The sequence below is a fragment of the Mytilus galloprovincialis genome, chromosome 8, assembly GCF_965363235.1.
Source record: "Mytilus galloprovincialis chromosome 8, xbMytGall1.hap1.1, whole genome shotgun sequence".
In the NCBI taxonomy this organism is placed as follows: Eukaryota; Metazoa; Mollusca; class Bivalvia; order Mytilida; family Mytilidae; genus Mytilus; species Mytilus galloprovincialis.
This window is the reverse complement of record NC_134845.1, coordinates 17,417,136-17,436,292: the sequence shown is the minus strand read 5'-3', so window position 1 is coordinate 17,436,292 and position 19,157 is coordinate 17,417,136. Positions and strand designations below refer to the sequence as shown.

Below are 19,157 nucleotides of genomic sequence, written 5' to 3'. Positions count from 1 at the left end.
ACTATAGTTCACCGTACGGCCTTCAACAATGAGCAAAGCCCATACCGCATAGTAAGTTATAAAAGGCCCCGATAAGACAATGTAAAACAATTCAAACGAGAAAACTAACGGCCTTATTTATATAAAAAAATGAACGAAAAACAAATATGTAACACATAAACAAACGACAACCACTGAATTACAGGTTCCTGACTTGGGACAGGCACAGACATAAATAATGTGGCGGGGTTAAACATGTTAGCGGGATCCCAAACCCCCCTAACCTGGGACAGTGGTATAACAATACAACATAAGAACGTACTATAAAAATCAGTTGAAAAAGGCTTAACTCATCAGATGGACAAAAATACAAGTGGACGTGCACGTGGCCCGATATTCTATTTCATATAATTAATGAAGGATATTGTACAATCAACAGAGACCATTTGTCGTCATTCCTAACAAGTCCTACAATACGGACAATTAGCTGGATGTAGTTCTATAAACTAATTGCATTTACATTGTATAATATTTCGTGCCATAAGTCATTCAAACTTTGTACACATGTACCAGCACTGTTGTTTTTTTTTTTTGTTCTATCCGATTTTAATTTCTAAGTAGAAAATAACATGTAACTTCTCAAGATATAATATTAAAATTTCATATATTTTAAAATGTATAACCGATCTATTTCAAGAGGTAAAGGGTTTCATTAAACATTAAACCGTAGGTTCTGTAAAACTTTAAATTATATTTTATAGCAAACAATCATCTTGCAGTTCTCGTAATTCCTTAGTAAGCAGTATTACGAAACTACGTACGGTATTTAGTTAATTATTTGTATGTGGACCTTAATTTGATTTCACCTCTAAAAATACGAGGTTGATTAAAAACAAATGAAATATCTACATCTGATTTTATAACCGTTAAATGTTGTTTTGCCTGGAAAAGATGCGAAAATGGACACAAGCTTATACATCTAATTAAGAAAGAAGCCATGGCATGACATATTTGCATAAACACATTTGTGCCACAAGGTTATATTTCATTCGCGCCAAAAATTAACTACTTCATTTGCGCCATTTTACAGGTAATACAGGTAATATATAACAGGAAAGGAATACTTAGTGTGAGTTTGTGGTCTAGACCGATGGCTACAGTGCTGAAGGTCCCGAGTTCGGTTCTCACTCGGGGTGCTAAAAATATCAGCACATCAGAAGGGTAATTTTCACCCTCTCACACACATCTCTGGTACCCAGACCGGAGTTTAAACTAGAATGGGTACTCTGGGGGCCTCGGTTGGTCAAAGTTGCCTTACTTTGACCTTGAGATCAATCTTCTGATATCTCTCTGGTTTGTCTGTTTCCACCGAGTGGCCCGGTGGTTCTCTCCGAGTACTTCGGCTTCCTCCACCCCAATAACAGACTTCCCGGTGTCCTAGCACTCCCTTTGTGTTGGGTGGGGATTGATTGTCCTTGTAAAAATAATTGTCGTATAAATATACGTTAGTGACACATCTCCATTAATCCCGTTAGGGAGTGTACATGGATACCACTGTACCCTCGCAGCTTTCGAGGGGTTCTTCGGATATCGGAGGCATTTACCAGTACATACATACATACTCATCGCTCTATCGTGAATATTAAAGATTTGTTTATACCGTATTACTGTGATTACAATAATAGTAGACTCAGAGAAATACCCCTAGATAATCAGTGATTCAGTTCAATCATACTTATTTCTAGATTTCTAAATACAAAACTGAAAATCGCTTAGGTTTAGATCTATATAGTGTTCACATTTAAGATGTACATGTATCAATATGGACATTCTCAATTCAGAGACAAATCAAGGAAATAAGTCTTATCATGCAGATGTTCTGAAAAATTGTGACAAGTCATTTAGGTGTCCTAAAAGACTTGCAAAGGTAGACTAACTTGTAAAGGCAGAATAACAACTGATATGGAACACAAACAAATTATCAAAACTTTGAACAATCGCAACCATGGGGTAAACCAGCAGAAAGTTAAATCTCAAAAACTCATTGAAAGGTAATACTTATGGTTTTATGATGACTTATTTCTGAGGAATATGTTTTGACTAACAAGAACTTTATCAAAAGTGTTGTTTTTTTAACATTTTTTTTTATTAATACCTGTATTAACCTGTATCATGCATATTTACCTGTAATATTGGCGCAAATGAAAGATTTTTTTGGCACAAAGCACCGGTTGTACTGTTACACCTCTATCCCAGGATAGTGGCAATTCAGGCGCTCACTAACATGTTTAACCCCGCCACATTATTTACGGGCCTGTTCCAACTCAGGAGCCTGTAATTCAGTGGTCGTCGTTTGTTGCAGTGTGACATATATGTTTTTCGTTCATTATTTTGTACATTAATCATGCCGTAATTTTCTCGTTTGAATTGGTTTGCATGTCATTTTGGGGCATTTTATAGCTGACTATGTGGTATAATGACTTTTGTTTTTTGATAAAGGCCGTACGGTACATTATAATTGTTGATTGCTATGTTATTTTGTCTCGTTGTGAAGAGTTGTCTAAGTGGCAATCGTACTGCATCTTCTTTTCCTATATTTGACTGTAAACTTCCATTATACTATCTTATGCATGTATTATCTACAGTTCTCGTGATTCGGTATTGACAATGTATTATATATTCCTGGCTTTTAAAAAAAAATTGGATTTAGGCCTTTCTGATTTAAAAGGTCAACCTAGAAGAGCGCTTCGAACGCAGACGTTAACAAAAGAGGTAAACAGTATTGTCATTTTCGACATTATTGTTTGGCAAAGTATTTTTGCTTCGAACAATGTCCAAATATTATAACAAACCATCGAACCACATTATTCCACGTAGTGTAAAAAACCATGAAAGGTTTATTGCGTGAGAAGGTAAATCATCAGTCTCGCAGTAAATTTAATTCTACTCGTCAGTTCGTTCATCACAATCTTCTACTCTGGACAACATTCACAAATATTGACAAACTAACCCAATATTCAATTTGATAGAATTTCATTGTTTTTTTCCCTTCTAAGAGGTATGTCCTCAGCTAACAGATATAAGCAGTAGATTTAATTAATAATGTAGTATTCTACTATTCATATGCTAAACCTTCAAAACAAGAGTAAATCAGATTTACTCCTACTGAAATGCATACATACGTCGCGCTTCAAAAAAGATTGGTGTTGTTAAATCAATTACAATCGTCTTTTCAAATTGTTTGACACGAAAATGTCATAAGTTTAATTTAATTTACACGAGAATGTTTTGTTGTTTTCAAAGTGTTGAATAAAAATAGAGAGCGATTAAAGTTTTAACTGTGCTTGATACAGATCATGTTGCTGGTTGAAATTAAACAGAAACTATCAAAACATCTACTACTAATAGCAAATACCTAATATTATATAGATATATTTGTAGGTCTTACAAAAAAGTAAGGACAACATGATAAAACCAATTACCGCATAAGAAATAAATTCCATGGAAATAACGCAGCGCAATAATTATGAACCAAACAAACTCAGCTTCACGCAGACAAATTCAAGTATAAGTCAAATTAAGAATGCTCGTAGTAATGAAAATTTGTTAATCAAATAAACAGGACAATGTCCCATCACATGTTTAACTCATTAATTGATCATGGAATATGACGAGTAGTTACAATATACTTATTCCGTTGCCAACATCCATGTATAAACATGTACTATTAGGTAAAAAAAGTCTAAATTTTGTTAGAAATATACATTTTAGTATTTACCCTAGGATTTAACTTCAAAGAGGAGCATCGGTGGCCGAGTGGTCTTAAAGGTTAGGTTCAACTACTGTTGTATTACTAGCTTGTTAAACACTGAGGTTGTGAGTTTGAATCCCGCATGTTTCAAATGCACTGAACCCCAATCGTAATTGATTTTGCTGTTCAATTTTCCTGTCGAAGATCGGTGATTATCTCTATCCCTGTTTTCTCTGCCAATAAAAAATTACCTGACAAAGTAGTGCTGTAAGTGGCATTAACCACGTATCAACACATATCAATCGATGAATCCACATTAAAGGAAGTAAATACACAATTATACACATATCTTTATATTTAACTGATTTTAAAGAATTATTTAAAACAACAAAAAAGAGGATTCCGTTGAATCATTCTCTTAAGCTTAAGAAAAAGCATAAAAAAATGAAAAACTGGGAAAAAAACAGTTTAAAATGATTCTCAAATCTCTATTAGTTTGGCGTTTTTTTTTTTAAGAATGGCTGCTATCTGTGCAAGGCCTTGTAAACCATGTTAATTAAATCCATGTGGTATCTAGGATAAATATCATACATTTGTATAACGTGTCTGTCAATTCTCTTTATGTCAGAATTAGTAGTCAGGAGCAGAATACAAGTACATTTTATTTACTAAATAACAAAAAAAAAAGTACATCAGTCAGTCGTCAACGGCTGGGTAAGCTTATCACCAAATTTCATATTGATTAGTGAGATTCGATCGATCGTATCGAAAAATCACAACAAATTACGTTTAGACTCTGTTTGAAATTTTCGTTGTTCTGATAAATAAGTACCTATATCATGTATATTCGCTTTAATATTTTCGTATTGACGTAAAAGACGGTATAAAATTTGATTTAATACAACAAGTTATTAAAATGTCTAAATTTCTAACGGAATTGTGGCTGATAAGAAACTTTTTTCTACGTTTCAAACAGTTGAAATTAAAGGATCATGATCATAGATTTAAGATATAGGGGGATTTTAATATAGTACAAAGGTAATATATCGGAGAAAGTTATTATCAAAAAGTTATTAGTTTCTTGTAAAGAGAATGTAAAGTGACACTTACGTAGTCGGAGAAGAACTAAAACATAAAATATGAATTTTCGGAATAGAAAATTTAGTGACTTTTCGGAAACTTTTAATAAAAGGTCAAAGGAGAAGGGACGAAGCAAGTCAGATGCACTTCCGCATAAAAGAAAAGTTTCATTTAAAGAAGAATTGTTTATTAGAAATAGTTATGATGGACATTTGTTTGAGAAGCATCGGGAATGTGTCTCTAGACGAATGAGCTTAAACATACAGAAACAGTCAGAAATAAGACTTCCGTCAATCGTCAATAACGTTGTCAACCGTCGACTGAGTTTGAATGTGCAACAGCCAATACCGGAAGTGATTTTTCCAGCTATAAATGCGTACAATTTCGACCAAAGAACGCTATTTAAAACAAAATCAACGCAGAATTTTTCGTCTATGACCGGGAAGAAAGCACAGGGACAATTAAATAGAAAAGGCGGGAAACGGATGCGACGCATTCTTTCTCTTGATAATTTCTTTCCACCACAATTCAAGAATAGGATACTGGTATGTGTACAATTATTTTTTAAACAAAGAAAGACTCAAATATTCGTTCATGATTCTTATTTTAAACAACTGTGTATTGCAAGTCGTAAATGGGTTTTACTATTCTATAACAAAAAATTGTGATTTTTTGTCATTTCGATTTTTCTCTAGATTCAAGGTTTCTCATATTTTTGATTTAAAATGAATTCTGATACATGCACATGTATTATACAGAAACACATCATTACGGTATTATACAGAAACACTTCATTACTGTATTATACAGAAACACTTCAGTACTGTATTATACAGAAACACTTCGTTATTGTATTATACAGAAACACTTCATTACTGTATTATACAGAAACACTTCATTACTGTATTATACAGAAACACTTCATTACTGTATTATACAGAAACAATTCATTATTGTATGATACAGAAACACTTCATTACTGTATTATACAGAAACACTTCATTACGGTATTATACAGAAACAATTCATTATTGTATGATACAGAAACACTTCATTACTGTATTATACATAAACACTTCATTACTGTATTATACAGAAACACTTCATTACTGTATTATACAGAAACACTTCATTGTTGTATTATATAGAAATAATTCATTATTGCATTATACAGAAACACTTAATTACTGTAGAATTGAATGCTTCTTTTTGTAAATTTATTGGGGTGTAAAAGTGTTGGCCGAAGTACATTTTGTATAAAGCGCGGAAGCGCTTCATTCTAAAAATGTGTGCACGGTCAACGCTTTTACAACCCTATAAAGTTACAAAAAGAAGCATTCAATACTTATAATTACATTTTTTAGCTATGATCATGAAAACACGAATTTTATATATTTTTTTATTTAATTCACCTGTGTACTTTATTGTTGGACCACGTGTTATCATGAATGAAAAATTGTATTAAGCAATGCAACTGCTTACGGAATAACACGTGATGTGCAGTTAGCCATTCAGAATAAAGTATTATACTGAAACATACATCTAATGTAATTATTGTATTATACAGAAACACATATCTTATGCTAACCGAGTAGTTGTTTATATTCGTACAGCTGATTGACATTTTATGTTGACGTTGCACAATTTGGAAGAGATTTCTCACATTTGGGCGAGTTTTCATTTACAAAAGAAAGAAATTATAATGAACCATAAACACAAACTCTTTAAACTCAGATTTTGAGATAAATGTAGAAACCCAAATCCCGCGTTTTCTGTTTAAAAGAAAATGCCCTAATGAATACCAAAACTTGCATGATGCAATATGACTGATGACACCAATTTCTTCCAGCGTTGTTATAATTATTATTTCACTCGGTCAATTGGGATTTCAATGACATGAGTGCATATGCATTCGTATCCATCATACATGTATTAGTGAAAAACATGCATAAACAAGTATTTGTTTTTGATTATATTAGGCTATCTTACTACATGTAAAAAATATTTTGTTATTATCGCTGTTTCCTCCGTGTAATTCACTGAATCAGAGACAGATTTAAGGGGGGCGTCTTCATTTGGTGCCCAGGCAGCCCAGCCCCAATTATTTGTAGATACTCGATCCGCGTCCGTATATATGTTAATTGTTAATGTATGGTTCACTTTTATCTATTTCAATCAACGTTGTATCTTTTTTCTGATTATTGTCAAAATAAAACTAAGCGGACTGTCAGACAACCCATCATATTACAATGTTGTAGGTTAATATAGATATTCAGAAACGTCAACAAGATTAAAACTTGTGTTTCAACGGAACATGGATTTAAAAAAGGCAATCTTAGGATCACTGTGTATCTGAAATCAATAAGAAGGATTTACGTATTGTCACATTAATGTTTCGCCTATTTATTAAAGTTTAAAGATCACATTTTGTTTGACTTAATAATGTATGTCACAAGTAACTGATCTTTAAACTTTTGATTTGAGATTGTAAAACACAATTGTCTTTCGACTTATTTTATGTCACCTTACAATAAATGATTTATATACATCTTTATTGAGAATATAACGCTGCATGATATATAGTAGAGAAAAAACAACATGTTCAAATATTTTGTATCATATACGCAAAAAAAAAAACCACAGCAATCTTAAACCAATCAATTAATTAATCAATCGATTAATCGATATGATAATAAATAATGTTTACGTCAACAAACACTATTATAGGAATTAAAATAAACCATGTCATATAAAAAATAATATGACATCTGAATATTTCGTCCTGAATATGCCTGAAACATTTGTCACTGGGCACTATATTGAAACAATTGAGTGTGCCTCCTCGCTTTGATTTTCTTTTTTTACCATGACACTTTTTTTAATTTTCAGTTAGTAATACAAAAATTTAGTCTAGAAAATGAATATAGAAATAACAAAATTTTGTATAATTGTCGTGAACAATAACGTACAGGTCACAGTATGACCTTCAGGAGTGAGGATTCACTATATCGCAAAGTCATCTATAAACGTCATACCGTAGACGCATCTCGCTATCCAAGGGTCACGATCCACTCCCGCTCTCTCCACCCTTGGCAGATTGAGATAAAATTTCAGAGACACAGGATGAGGATTTTCATTGGTTGCGGTCGAAACTCGCTGCATCCAATCAAAAAGCGTCTTTTACATGATCACGTGTAAATATAGAAGGTGTTTGTAAACAATTGCCACTTGTTTATTGTGCAACAAGTCTTAACATTCCTAGACATACTACTGTATTTAGTGACAACTTGAATGTGTTTAATCGACTATTAGAAGTTCCTGTGTATGTTGCATGCACAAATGCATGAATGTTGACATATATTTTCGTTTCCAGCTTTACTAAGTGTGTAGAATCGAGACGCTACCGTGTTTTTACCTTCAAATTGAAGAGTTCAAGTGCTACCATTGGTCAAGAATAATGTATTAGGAATGGGCGTCATTTTAATCTTCCGATAGATGCCGCAACATTGTTTTCACAAATGTTGGCTTAATCTGCCAAGGTTGGAGAGATCGGGGGTGGATCGTAACCCTTGGCTAGCGAAGATGGACAAAATGTTATCAATTTAAACAATAAGCTAACAGACTGATTTATATTATAATAATAAACAAAACGGAAATACGACAGATATCAGGGAAAGATTACCACTGGGCCAGGGGTATTATGTTCATGGCTTGGAACAGCAACATCAAGTTGAGCATGTGGCGATGATTAATATTTTTTGGACAGAGGCGTTACAGCACAACATAAAAACAAAATAAAAACAAAATAATATAGTAACATATTTACAAACCTATACAAAGTTATCATCATGAAGTACAGGCAGTCACTACATGCTAGTTCGAAGTTCAATTTCAACTGATAAATGAACCATGCTCTCCAAAACTAGAGTTTCAATGAGTACGTCTCCGACAGCTTTAATTTGAAGACGCAGTCGCAGAAAATCATGAAGCTGAGTTTGAATGGTTATTCCTAATACCTTATATTTTGATTAAGCTAATAAAATTGAGAATGCAAATGGTGAATGTGTCAAAGAGACAACAACTCGAGCAAAGAACAGTAAACAGCCGAAAGCCACCAATAGGTCTTCAACACCGGAAAACATCCCACATCCGAAGCCGGGCCTTAGCTGGCCACTAAACCAAAAAAAATATTAGTTCAGTGAAAATGTAGGTCATACTAAACTCTATCACAAATAAATGATAAAATTAAAATCATACAAGACTAACAAAGGCCAGAGGCTCCTGACTTGACACAGCGCACAAATGGCCGGTGGTAGTAGACATGTTTAGTCAGATATCATTTCTGAATCTCACGTGAAATTCACGTTCAACATTTCACGCGGGTAATTTTTCAAGTGAATTTCACGTGACCCTGTAAAAAAATCAAAGAATTAATTTGTATTTTCAATTATTTTGATTAAATCTGAAAAATAAGTTGAGATGCATGTTAAACTCACATGAACTAATTTCATGCGAGCTTAAAGCTAGGTTCACACTGCCGATCAGATCAACTCGATGAGCCCGATTGTTCAAATTTCTACGACCAAGCAAAACCAATTTCTTGTTTGGGACTGTTTACGACTTCAATCCGACTGCTATCCGACTGTACATGAACTTAACTCGACCAATCACGACTCCTTGAAGACTCCATCACGACTCCAACCCGACCACTAACTGAATACATATTCGATGATTCCGACCAATTCACGATCTCTACACGATCTTTACTCGACTAGCTAGACAAAATCAACTTTACTCGATCTCGGCCAGACCAGGTCGACTTGATCGTATAGGGGTCATAGGGAAAGTCGGGCATTGGTCGGGTACAAATGTATGTACAATTTCAGTATAAATCGTCTGATTTTTTTTTATATCACGCGCTGCAGCGGAGGGGCTTTAAGTGTTATCCTTGTTCGTCCGTAAGAACGTATACGTATGCCCAAACAATTAATTTTAATTCTCTACTTTTATTTTGCCTCAATCAAATTCTATGAAACGTTTGAACAATTATGCTTAATACAGATCAAGTGCGAATGTGGGTGGCGTCACTTTCATCTTCAACATCGTACTTGTTTGGCTTGATAAATATTTTGATAAGAGCGTCACTGATGAGTCTTATGTAGACGAAACTCGCGTCTGGCGTACTAAATTATAAACCTAGTACCTTTGATAACCGTTATCGTTATTGGGTAATGACTCTTTTATAGAGTAATATGCAAGCTTTAAGTGTTACCCTTGTCCGTCCGTAAGTATAAAACACAGATCAAGTGCGAATTTGGGTGGCGTCACTTTTATCTTCAACTTCGTACTTGTTTGGCTCTATAAATATTTTGATATGAGCGTTACTGATGAGTCTTATGTAGACAAAACGCGCGTCTGGCGTACTAGATTATAATCCTGGTACCTTTGATAACCACTATCGTTCTTGGGTAATGACTATTTATAGAGTTATATGCAAGCTGGGGCATTATCTGTGTCCCATAAGGACACATTCGCCGTTTATTTGGTTAGATTCAGTAGTTCACAGAATGTCTGAGAAAAATGATACATTTAAAGTATCTACATGGAAATAAAGCAGTTTGATTATTTGGCAAGATGGTTAGAGCTCAGATAGACAGGTTAATAGCTGTGATTGAGCTCGAAGAAAACATAGAAGACGAACAAAAAGGGATAGACAGCAAAGGGTGCCTAGAAGTTAGATGATGCAGTGGCTGACACGGCGACCACAGTGTTGGCAAAAAAAAAAAAAAAAAAATTGTAATCACAAAAATACTGAACTCCGGGGAAACTGTAAAGTCCGTAATGAAATGGCAAAATGAACAGTATGAGAGATTTGCAAGAGCTCAACAAAGAGGATCCCTATAGTTATAAAAACTTCTTGAAAATAAAGTAGGACGCTGATTTGTTATGGAAGTTTTACTGCTGTTTTCTTGAGATTTGTCACTCGATACGTACTGATGTTAGATTACAATATACATTAATTTTACCATCCCCCTTTTTGCTTTCTTACACATTAAGGTGGTACCCAACACTTTCATTAAAATTAATTTGGCTCGTTTAATTTTCATAAAATTTTGACACAGTATTTACTTTGACCCTTTAACAAAAATATAAAAAATTCAAAAAATTTGAAGCAACCGTTTAATCAGAAAAATTACACTGGTTATATAGCAGTTTGACAAACACTTATTTTGATCATTGAGATGCTTAATATTCCCTTAACAACACAATGTCATTAAAACGTTCTGCTGATTTTAAAGAGCTATCTCCCTGTAGTGTACGATACCACCTTAAGCCTACTGTTTGTGTCATATATGTGCATACATGTGTATCCATGGTAACAACCTGTTTGTTTTTACAAGTAATATCGCAAAAAGGAGGTAAAGATGTCACATGTTTTCCCAATTTGGTAAAAATATAAGTTCAATCTCCTGGACGATACCTTTTCTGAAACTGTTTACATATACATGTATCTTTCACGAATTAAAAATCATTTGCCTTTCGTCTCATTTTTTTTTTATAAAATCGCGTCAAAAAGGGTATGAAAAAATTGTTTGTTAACATTCGACCGTACGCTGACATATAGCTGTTAATTTCTGTGTCCTTTGGTCTCCTGTGGAGAGTTGTCGCGTTTGCAATTATACCACAGCTTCTTATTTTTAAACTACAAATAATTTTAGACATACGGAAAATTCAGACAGTCAAACAAAAATAGCCTTTTAGACAGTGTAATATAATATATAAAAAAGAAGATGTGGTATGATTGCCAATGAGACAACTATCCACAAAAGACCAAAATGACACAAACATTAACAACTATAGGTCACCGTACGGCCTTCAACAATGAGCAAAGCCCATACCGCATAGTGAGCCGATAAGACAATGTAAAACAATTCAAACGAGAAAACTAACGGCCTTATTTATGTAAAAAAATGAATGTTTTTTATGGATGTTTTTAAAAACTTACTTTGAAAGCTAAATTTGTTATCAGCTTTCAATAGTGTTTTAATGCACATTTAATTTCTTATTTGAAAAATTCTCTGGGGCCAAAATACAGGATATACTTTCCTTCCGGAACACCTGAGATCATCCCAGGTTTTATTGGGTTTCGTTTTTAGTTTTCTATGTTGTGTTATGTAGACTGCTGTTTGTCTTCTCGTCGGCTTTCGTTTTTCGCTTTGGCTGTGTCGGTTTGTTTTCTCGACCTTTGAGTTTGATTGTTCCTTTAGTATCTTTTGTCTCTCTTTTAAAATTTTACTCCTCCTTGCAAAAGTACAGACGCGTACATTACATGGAGGAATTTATGTATAGTTAAAAAACAAATACAGACAGTATGGTTTTGCAGAAGCAAAATATTGTTTTGCAGAAGCAAACTTACTGGAGTTAATCAGAACTGCACACATATTTAGAGAATCGTGTATCGCCGAGTAGAGATCGAAAAGTGGTCGAATGTGGTCGCGTAGAGATCGGATATTGGTCGAGTTGGTCTAGGATGAAAAACAATATAGAAGTCGCAATGATTATGAAGCGATCGGGCATTGGTCGAGTTAATCTGGACCACGTATCGAACAGATTGGCGTTGATCGGGAATAAGTCGAGCAATGATCGACATAATCGAGTACTGATCGGTAAACTATTTGTATTCCGACCAAACTCGATCTCTACAAGATCCTTTCCCGATTAATTCGAACACTACTCGATCTCTTCTCGAGTGACTGGCTTCTCGGTCCTTAGTCGATTGTTTTTGACATGTCAAAAACTCTCGGGTAGAAAGTCAGATCGATGAAGACCAAGGTTGACCATCCCGAACATTCTTGTCAATTGAGTCAAACCAGTCTCCTGATCGTTTAATTTGTCTTGATCGGGAATGTTCGAGTTGGTCTGATCGGCAGTGCGACCCTAGCTTTACGTATAAGCTCGTTTGAGGTGAAATTTAAATGATTTTCATGTGAATGTGAAATTCACATGCATATAAATTCACCACAAATTCATGTTAGTGAAATTCCCCTATGTGAATGTTATACTAGTAACCTTTGTTATATAATATTAACAGTCGAGATACCGATTCAGACGTGCTGTTAAGACGGTTCTGATACTTTTGAGAGTAATAAGGACAAATGAAAACACGTCAAGAAATGAAGTTTTGTCTTGGGCTCATCACGATGAACTAACAACAAAAAGAATATATGGCCTCCATGGTCTCAGCTTTGATCCTGGTGACTATGCATGCAGAAAGGAGGTAAGATTGGCAAATTTAATGTTTAATGAAAATTTGCATATTTGACAAAAAGCCTTTTTTTATGTTTTACGTTGTAATTTGTATCTACTTTGTATTATAAGTATTTATTTCTAATATAAAAAAAAAAAATCATAGAGAGATGACGCTACAGGTCTCATTCTTATATATGTAAGGACAGATTCGATTAATTTGAACAACTCCATGCATGCAGAGTAGATAAAAAGAAGTGCATATCAGTAGTATCATGGTTTTTTAATGAGTTTTTGTCACAAACATTACAAATTATTTGCGCACACGTCTATGTATAGCTTCTTTTATTTGGTTTGTCCTTTTTCAATGCCATTTTAGAATTCCTTTCATATCGTCACCGTTGTTAAAGGGGCACTAGCTACGAGATATATAACAAATCTAAAGTTTGATTTTTTTTTTGTTCAATCAATAATGAAAGTGAAATAGTGAAATAAAAATTCGCTTTTTGCAGCCAAAAAGGTTCAATTTTGTCAAATTACGCTAAGAAACATTGATAATTATTAATTCACTTGCAAGTGAATGAGTCGACCTCTTTAAATCCGTATTCATGTGAACTTTTAACCCCTAGCTAGAGATTGACAACGCATGCATTGTACGTATACTGGTTATTTAAAGAAAAAGAATGTCAACAATGAAAGTGAAACTACGGTAAATCATTTGATTACTAATTCGATGCACATAAAATCATTCTTATACGGTTAAAAACAATGAGAAACATCTATTTTTAATCTATAAAATAAAATCAAAGAGACCTATAAAATCAGTGGCGGATCCAGGGGGGGGGGGGGGGGGTTCCGGGGGTTGGAACCCCCCTTTTTTTGGCCGATCAATGCATTTGAATGGGAGCATATAGTTGGAACCCCCCTTTCACTCTGGGTTGGGAACCCCCCCTTTTTAAAATGGCTGGATCCGCCACTGAAAATTAAATGCACGTATTGGTTTAATCTATTCATATATGTATTTATGTTTACATCGCTTATATGGTCATCTGAGGTCAAATCGATAGGTAATTAGATGGCGTCTGGACTAAAATACACACGAAATGAACCTATATATTATCTACCCCATGCTCTGTAAACTGTTTATTTTTACTTTTGATAGTTTGGATAAATGTTTTACATTGTTATAAATAAAATATGAGAATTTGAATCAAATCGGTGACCATGAATTTGACAGCTAGTGCCCCTTTAAATTTATCCTTGTTGACTGCACGATTTGAATAGATCGTACGAGTCGATGTTCGAGCATGCAAAATAAAATATTGATATAACTTTCCAAATCGCCCACTAGGAATGCTCCTTACCAATTAATCGGCATTATCTGGAATTTAAAAGGAATGTAATTTTTCTAGTTTATTACCTGCATGTAGTTATCACTTACAAAGCGAAATGACAAAGTCATTTAATTCTAATAAAACTAAAATGTGAATTGGATTTTGTAATTAATAATTCTATTCTTTTTCACGTAGAGAAAGTTATGAAATATTATATCTTAATAAAACAGGAACGGCTTAGTAATGAAGCAATAACTATACTCAGTATGAACCCCGAAGAAAGGACAAATGAACAATGCAAGCTCGCTTTATTGGCTTTAAACCATGCAGTTAAAGCCTTTGGAGAATTCCCAAAAGCAATGCAGAAATCCCTGGTACGAGTTGGCTGGTACGAGAAGTAGGTTTAATTCTAAGGAAATTAAAAACAATTTTTACATTTAGGTTAGCAATTGAAGTGTTAATTTCAAATATCTCGTGTTGAGAACTTTTTATTTACAAACATAATCGGTTTAATGTATTTTAGGGAAAATAAGGAAGTTACTGAATTATTTGACATCATTCATTTGATGAAATTTTGTAAAATAATTGTTGCAAAGCAAATGTTCCAATCAAAATCAAAGTATATTACTATAGAAAAAACATAAAAAAAAATCATACTCTTGCAAACCAAAAATGACAAAATTATAAAAAGTGGATATGGCTTAAAGGGTATAAAAATTGACACTGTCTTTTAGGTATGTTGATTTTTCAAATATAAATACAGATACAACCAATACAAATCTACAAATAACCGTATACATGTATCCAATTGACTATGTTTTAAAACATTGTCAACACTGTGGCGTAGACGATATCGTGTACACATCGATTTTACATCCACACGGCCGACACTCGGCTAACCGAGAGATTGGTCGGTTAATCTTTATTGAGTATGCGGCTATATCGGCGGTTGGTCTGTTAATCGGGTTGGCTAAAGTCTGTTAATCAGGTGTTATCGAGAAAATCATTGAAAACTCAGCATGTTTCATTGTATAACCTTTTAAATATATGTTTATCATAAAAAATATTTATGTCTAACAAAACTATTCAATGTACTGAATCCAGTGGTGTAATTATTATTTTTCTAGCTTCTATGTACGATCTATAAAATGAAAAGGCAAGTTACTCATCAATAAATTTATACACATTTTACACACACAAAATGTACACAAAATGACACTTGTGTTGAATTTACTTGCATGCAATATTTTGAACATCGAAAAAAAACAGGCATTATGTGTGTTAACCAAATTGATATCATTGTGTGAAAAATCTACACGAAAATCCGTATTTTGGTGACATAAATCAATCTTTTTTTAAAACCTCTTTGTTAATGGGTCGGATGTATAAAACCCGGTCTGTTAATTGGTCTGTTAAGAGTTATGAATGACAATAAAAGTATAATTTTATTACTATATAGTGTGTTAATTTGGTAGGCTCAAGACGAGCGGCTAAAATATACGGAAACAGCACTTGAGCAATGGAACATAAAATATATACGGAAACAAAACATGAGTAATGGAATATAAAATATACGGAAACAAAACACATGAACGATTAACAATTTAGGCAATGGATATTGAAAATTGATAAAAGTGGTTTCAAAAAGTGTTAAATTAAAGTAAAATTAATTTTATCCGAGAATGGTCGCATATATTCTGTGGATTCTGTTTTATTGTCATGAATGACACCAATTTGTCATCTACATTGGTAACCAGTATATAAATCAGAGATTAACGTCGTAATGTAACTAAACATCAGTAAGTAAAAATATATTGGGATGCCTAAATATAAAGAATAGAGAAAGACTAATGAGTAAGATAAATAAAATGTATAGAAAAGTAACATAACAATTTAAAGAATACAGAAATAATCAACACCCTCATGGTATACACGAGAATCTGGATGGAGATACAGAATATAAATAAAAGATAAGGACAGTAGAGAGTGATGCATTGCTAAAAAAGAGAGAAAAAAACATTAATTGTTTAAGAATAAAGACATGAAACCACCCTGGGTGTTGAAACAGTAACGGATTGCGATGTACTCATATTGGTAACAAATGCTTGAAGTTTACATGTGGACAACTGCAGTTCTCCACTGCACATATGTAGAAAAGGAACTAAACGGAATAACATGAATTTAAACTTAATACAACCAAATGTAGCTGCATTCGCTCCTTTCCATTTACTTCTTTAGAATGATTTATAAACAACAGATGATTAAGTAATAGAAGACAAGAACCAATTGGATGATGCTGACGAATTATATAGGGTTAAACGTCCGGTGACAAATATCATGTGCATATGACAACGACAACACTTTATATGTACCCTGTGTTGTATTAGAAAGACACGTTCAGTCGGATTTGAGAACATGCTACTTTTTGCAGACACAAAAATTAAGGCTGATTGAAATCGTTAATAATAAATTCATGCATATTCCAGCGGCCAACCCAGATCACGCTATATTGAAGTGACACACTCTTCAATAAAATGCAAAGAAAGTCAAAATAAAAATGCGTTTACTGGAAGGATAGTGCTGTACCGTGTTATCATTTTTTTTACTCAAGAATCTCTCATTCTTAACTTTTTCAATGGGAAAATATAAAGGTAGCAAAACTATTTTCGTGGCTAAATAACTCTTAACTGACACAATTTCAATTGTCCAACCCATTAACAGACTTTATAACCCATAATTTTCACTAAAACGTGGTATTACTCACGTTATATTACAATTATGAAATATTTACTAATGTCAATTTATATGCAAGAACCAAAGTAGTATTTTGTGTCTTTTGAATGATATCTAAAATTGTTTGTTTCGCCTTTTATTAAAAAAGTTGCTATGCGTGTAGTCATAAATACTACATACTTGCGCGACGCCTTTTACTTTTACTGAAAACTGCGCAGACTATGAAATGTTTTTAAAGGTGGAAAATGTTCTATGATAGATATCATTTTGTCAGACACTTTTCTTTTTTTGATTTGATTCTTATAATATGCCAAAAATCTGTATATTTGATAGAGTTTAACATTAAATTGTGCGTTTTACTCTTAACAGACGTATAGCCAACCCGATTAACAGACCAATCTCCCATATAGCCGCATACTCAATATAGATTAACCGACCAATCTCTCGGTTAGCCGAGTGTCGGCCGTGATCCAGTTCAAATGTCTTGCAAAACGCGTTAATCAACCACAAAGCTGACAATATCATGTCACATCAAGTTCATACGGTTACCGATTCAATGCCCTTGTGAAAACATCGTTCACATTATCGACATGGTGATATAGACTACATCACCCCAACATCGTGGTATATTGTTTACCTAATTAATAATATTGTGTTACAGTTCGTCGACATCACGATGTTGGTAATCTCTTTTTTTTTTTATTATACCTTCTCTATATCTTGCTTTAACATAGTTTATATTGCCAACATCGCGGTTTTAATTGACAATATCGTAAGTATGCTGTTTTTCTTGTTTTCTTGGTTGACATCGCTCACATCTTTCACATCGCAAGGTTGAAAATAGTGCGTCAACATTGTGTTTATATTTTTTGTGATTATATCGTTTTTAATCACAATGTTGACATTAATCTCGTATTAAATCGTGTTTATATTTATTTTGTATACCGATTAAATGTCAAAGTATTTACACCGAACTGTTGATAAAACCATAATTTATATTGTTTACACCACAATGGAATTTCAAACATATTCAATATCGTAGAAATTTTAACAGGAATGATAGCATTGATTGTTTGTAAATCGTCAACTCAAGTGTAGTTGCTGAATTGTTCAAACTGTTAAAAACAAGAACATATAAGTTTGCTTATTGCTCATATATAGTTGACGATGTAAACCACACAAGATATTTCATACAATGTGGACGTATAAATTCGAAGTGTGATTAGATTGTTAACACCACGATGTCGAGAATGTTAAAAATGTGTGCGAGATAAATTGTAATCAATGGTGACGACATCTTTTCTTAAAATGTATTGTACCAAGGCAGGGATATGGCGGTTGTAATCACATATTTCGTTTCTATTGATATTGGCGTTTGTGTGGTTTTTTTTTAACTTCGGTGTTCCTGTTGTTCCTGTCGCTTTGTTTTTTTTTCTCTTACAGTTGATGTGTTTCCTCGGTTTTGGTTTGTAACCCGGATTTGATTTTTCTCAATCGTTTAATGACTTTTGAACACCGGTACACTACTTTTTGGGGGTATAACTAGGTGATTTGAGCACCCTCTCATCTTTTTGAGAGACATATAAAAAAAAAAAATTGGTATGGTTGCTAATGAGACAAGTCTTCACAAGAGACAAAAATTGACACAGAAATTAGGACCTGTAGGTCACTGTACGGTCTTCACCAATGAACAAACACCGTAACGTATAGTCAGCTATAAAAGGCAATGTCCAGTTTTAATTAGTGCATATATTTTGAAGATAATGACTACAATCGGACAAATTACGACTTTGCATTTATACATTCCGAAATGACACAAATTGATAACTACAGTTATGCTTGTTTTTACAGATATGAAGACAAGAGAGTCATTATTCGACAGGGCCATGTTGCAGATAATTTTTACTTCATTTTATCAGGAAACGGTAAGAGAGAAGTATACATATAATGACTTTTTAACGTGATTATTTCCGAAATCCACAAAAACAAATAATTAACAAATCATTTCAGATCGCAATATGTAAGTAGCAGGA

General features: G+C 33.5%; 1 protein-coding gene across 1 annotated transcript in view; it reads left to right on the top strand.

Annotated features, from left to right (window-relative positions):
* The first annotated feature begins 4,650 nt into the window (after positions 1–4,650).
* The window catches only part of LOC143085216 (uncharacterized), a 35,774-nt gene continuing 21,267 nt past the window's right edge, over positions 4,651–19,157 (top strand). Inside the window, exons 1-4 of the mRNA XM_076261440.1 lie at positions 4,651–5,355; positions 12,903–13,088; positions 14,622–14,788; positions 18,976–19,049. Of these exons, the coding sequence (XP_076117555.1) occupies positions 4,870–5,355; positions 12,903–13,088; positions 14,622–14,788; positions 18,976–19,049 (913 nt within the window). The 5' untranslated portion in view covers positions 4,651–4,869. The remainder of the gene's footprint in view (positions 5,356–12,902; positions 13,089–14,621; positions 14,789–18,975; positions 19,050–19,157) is intronic.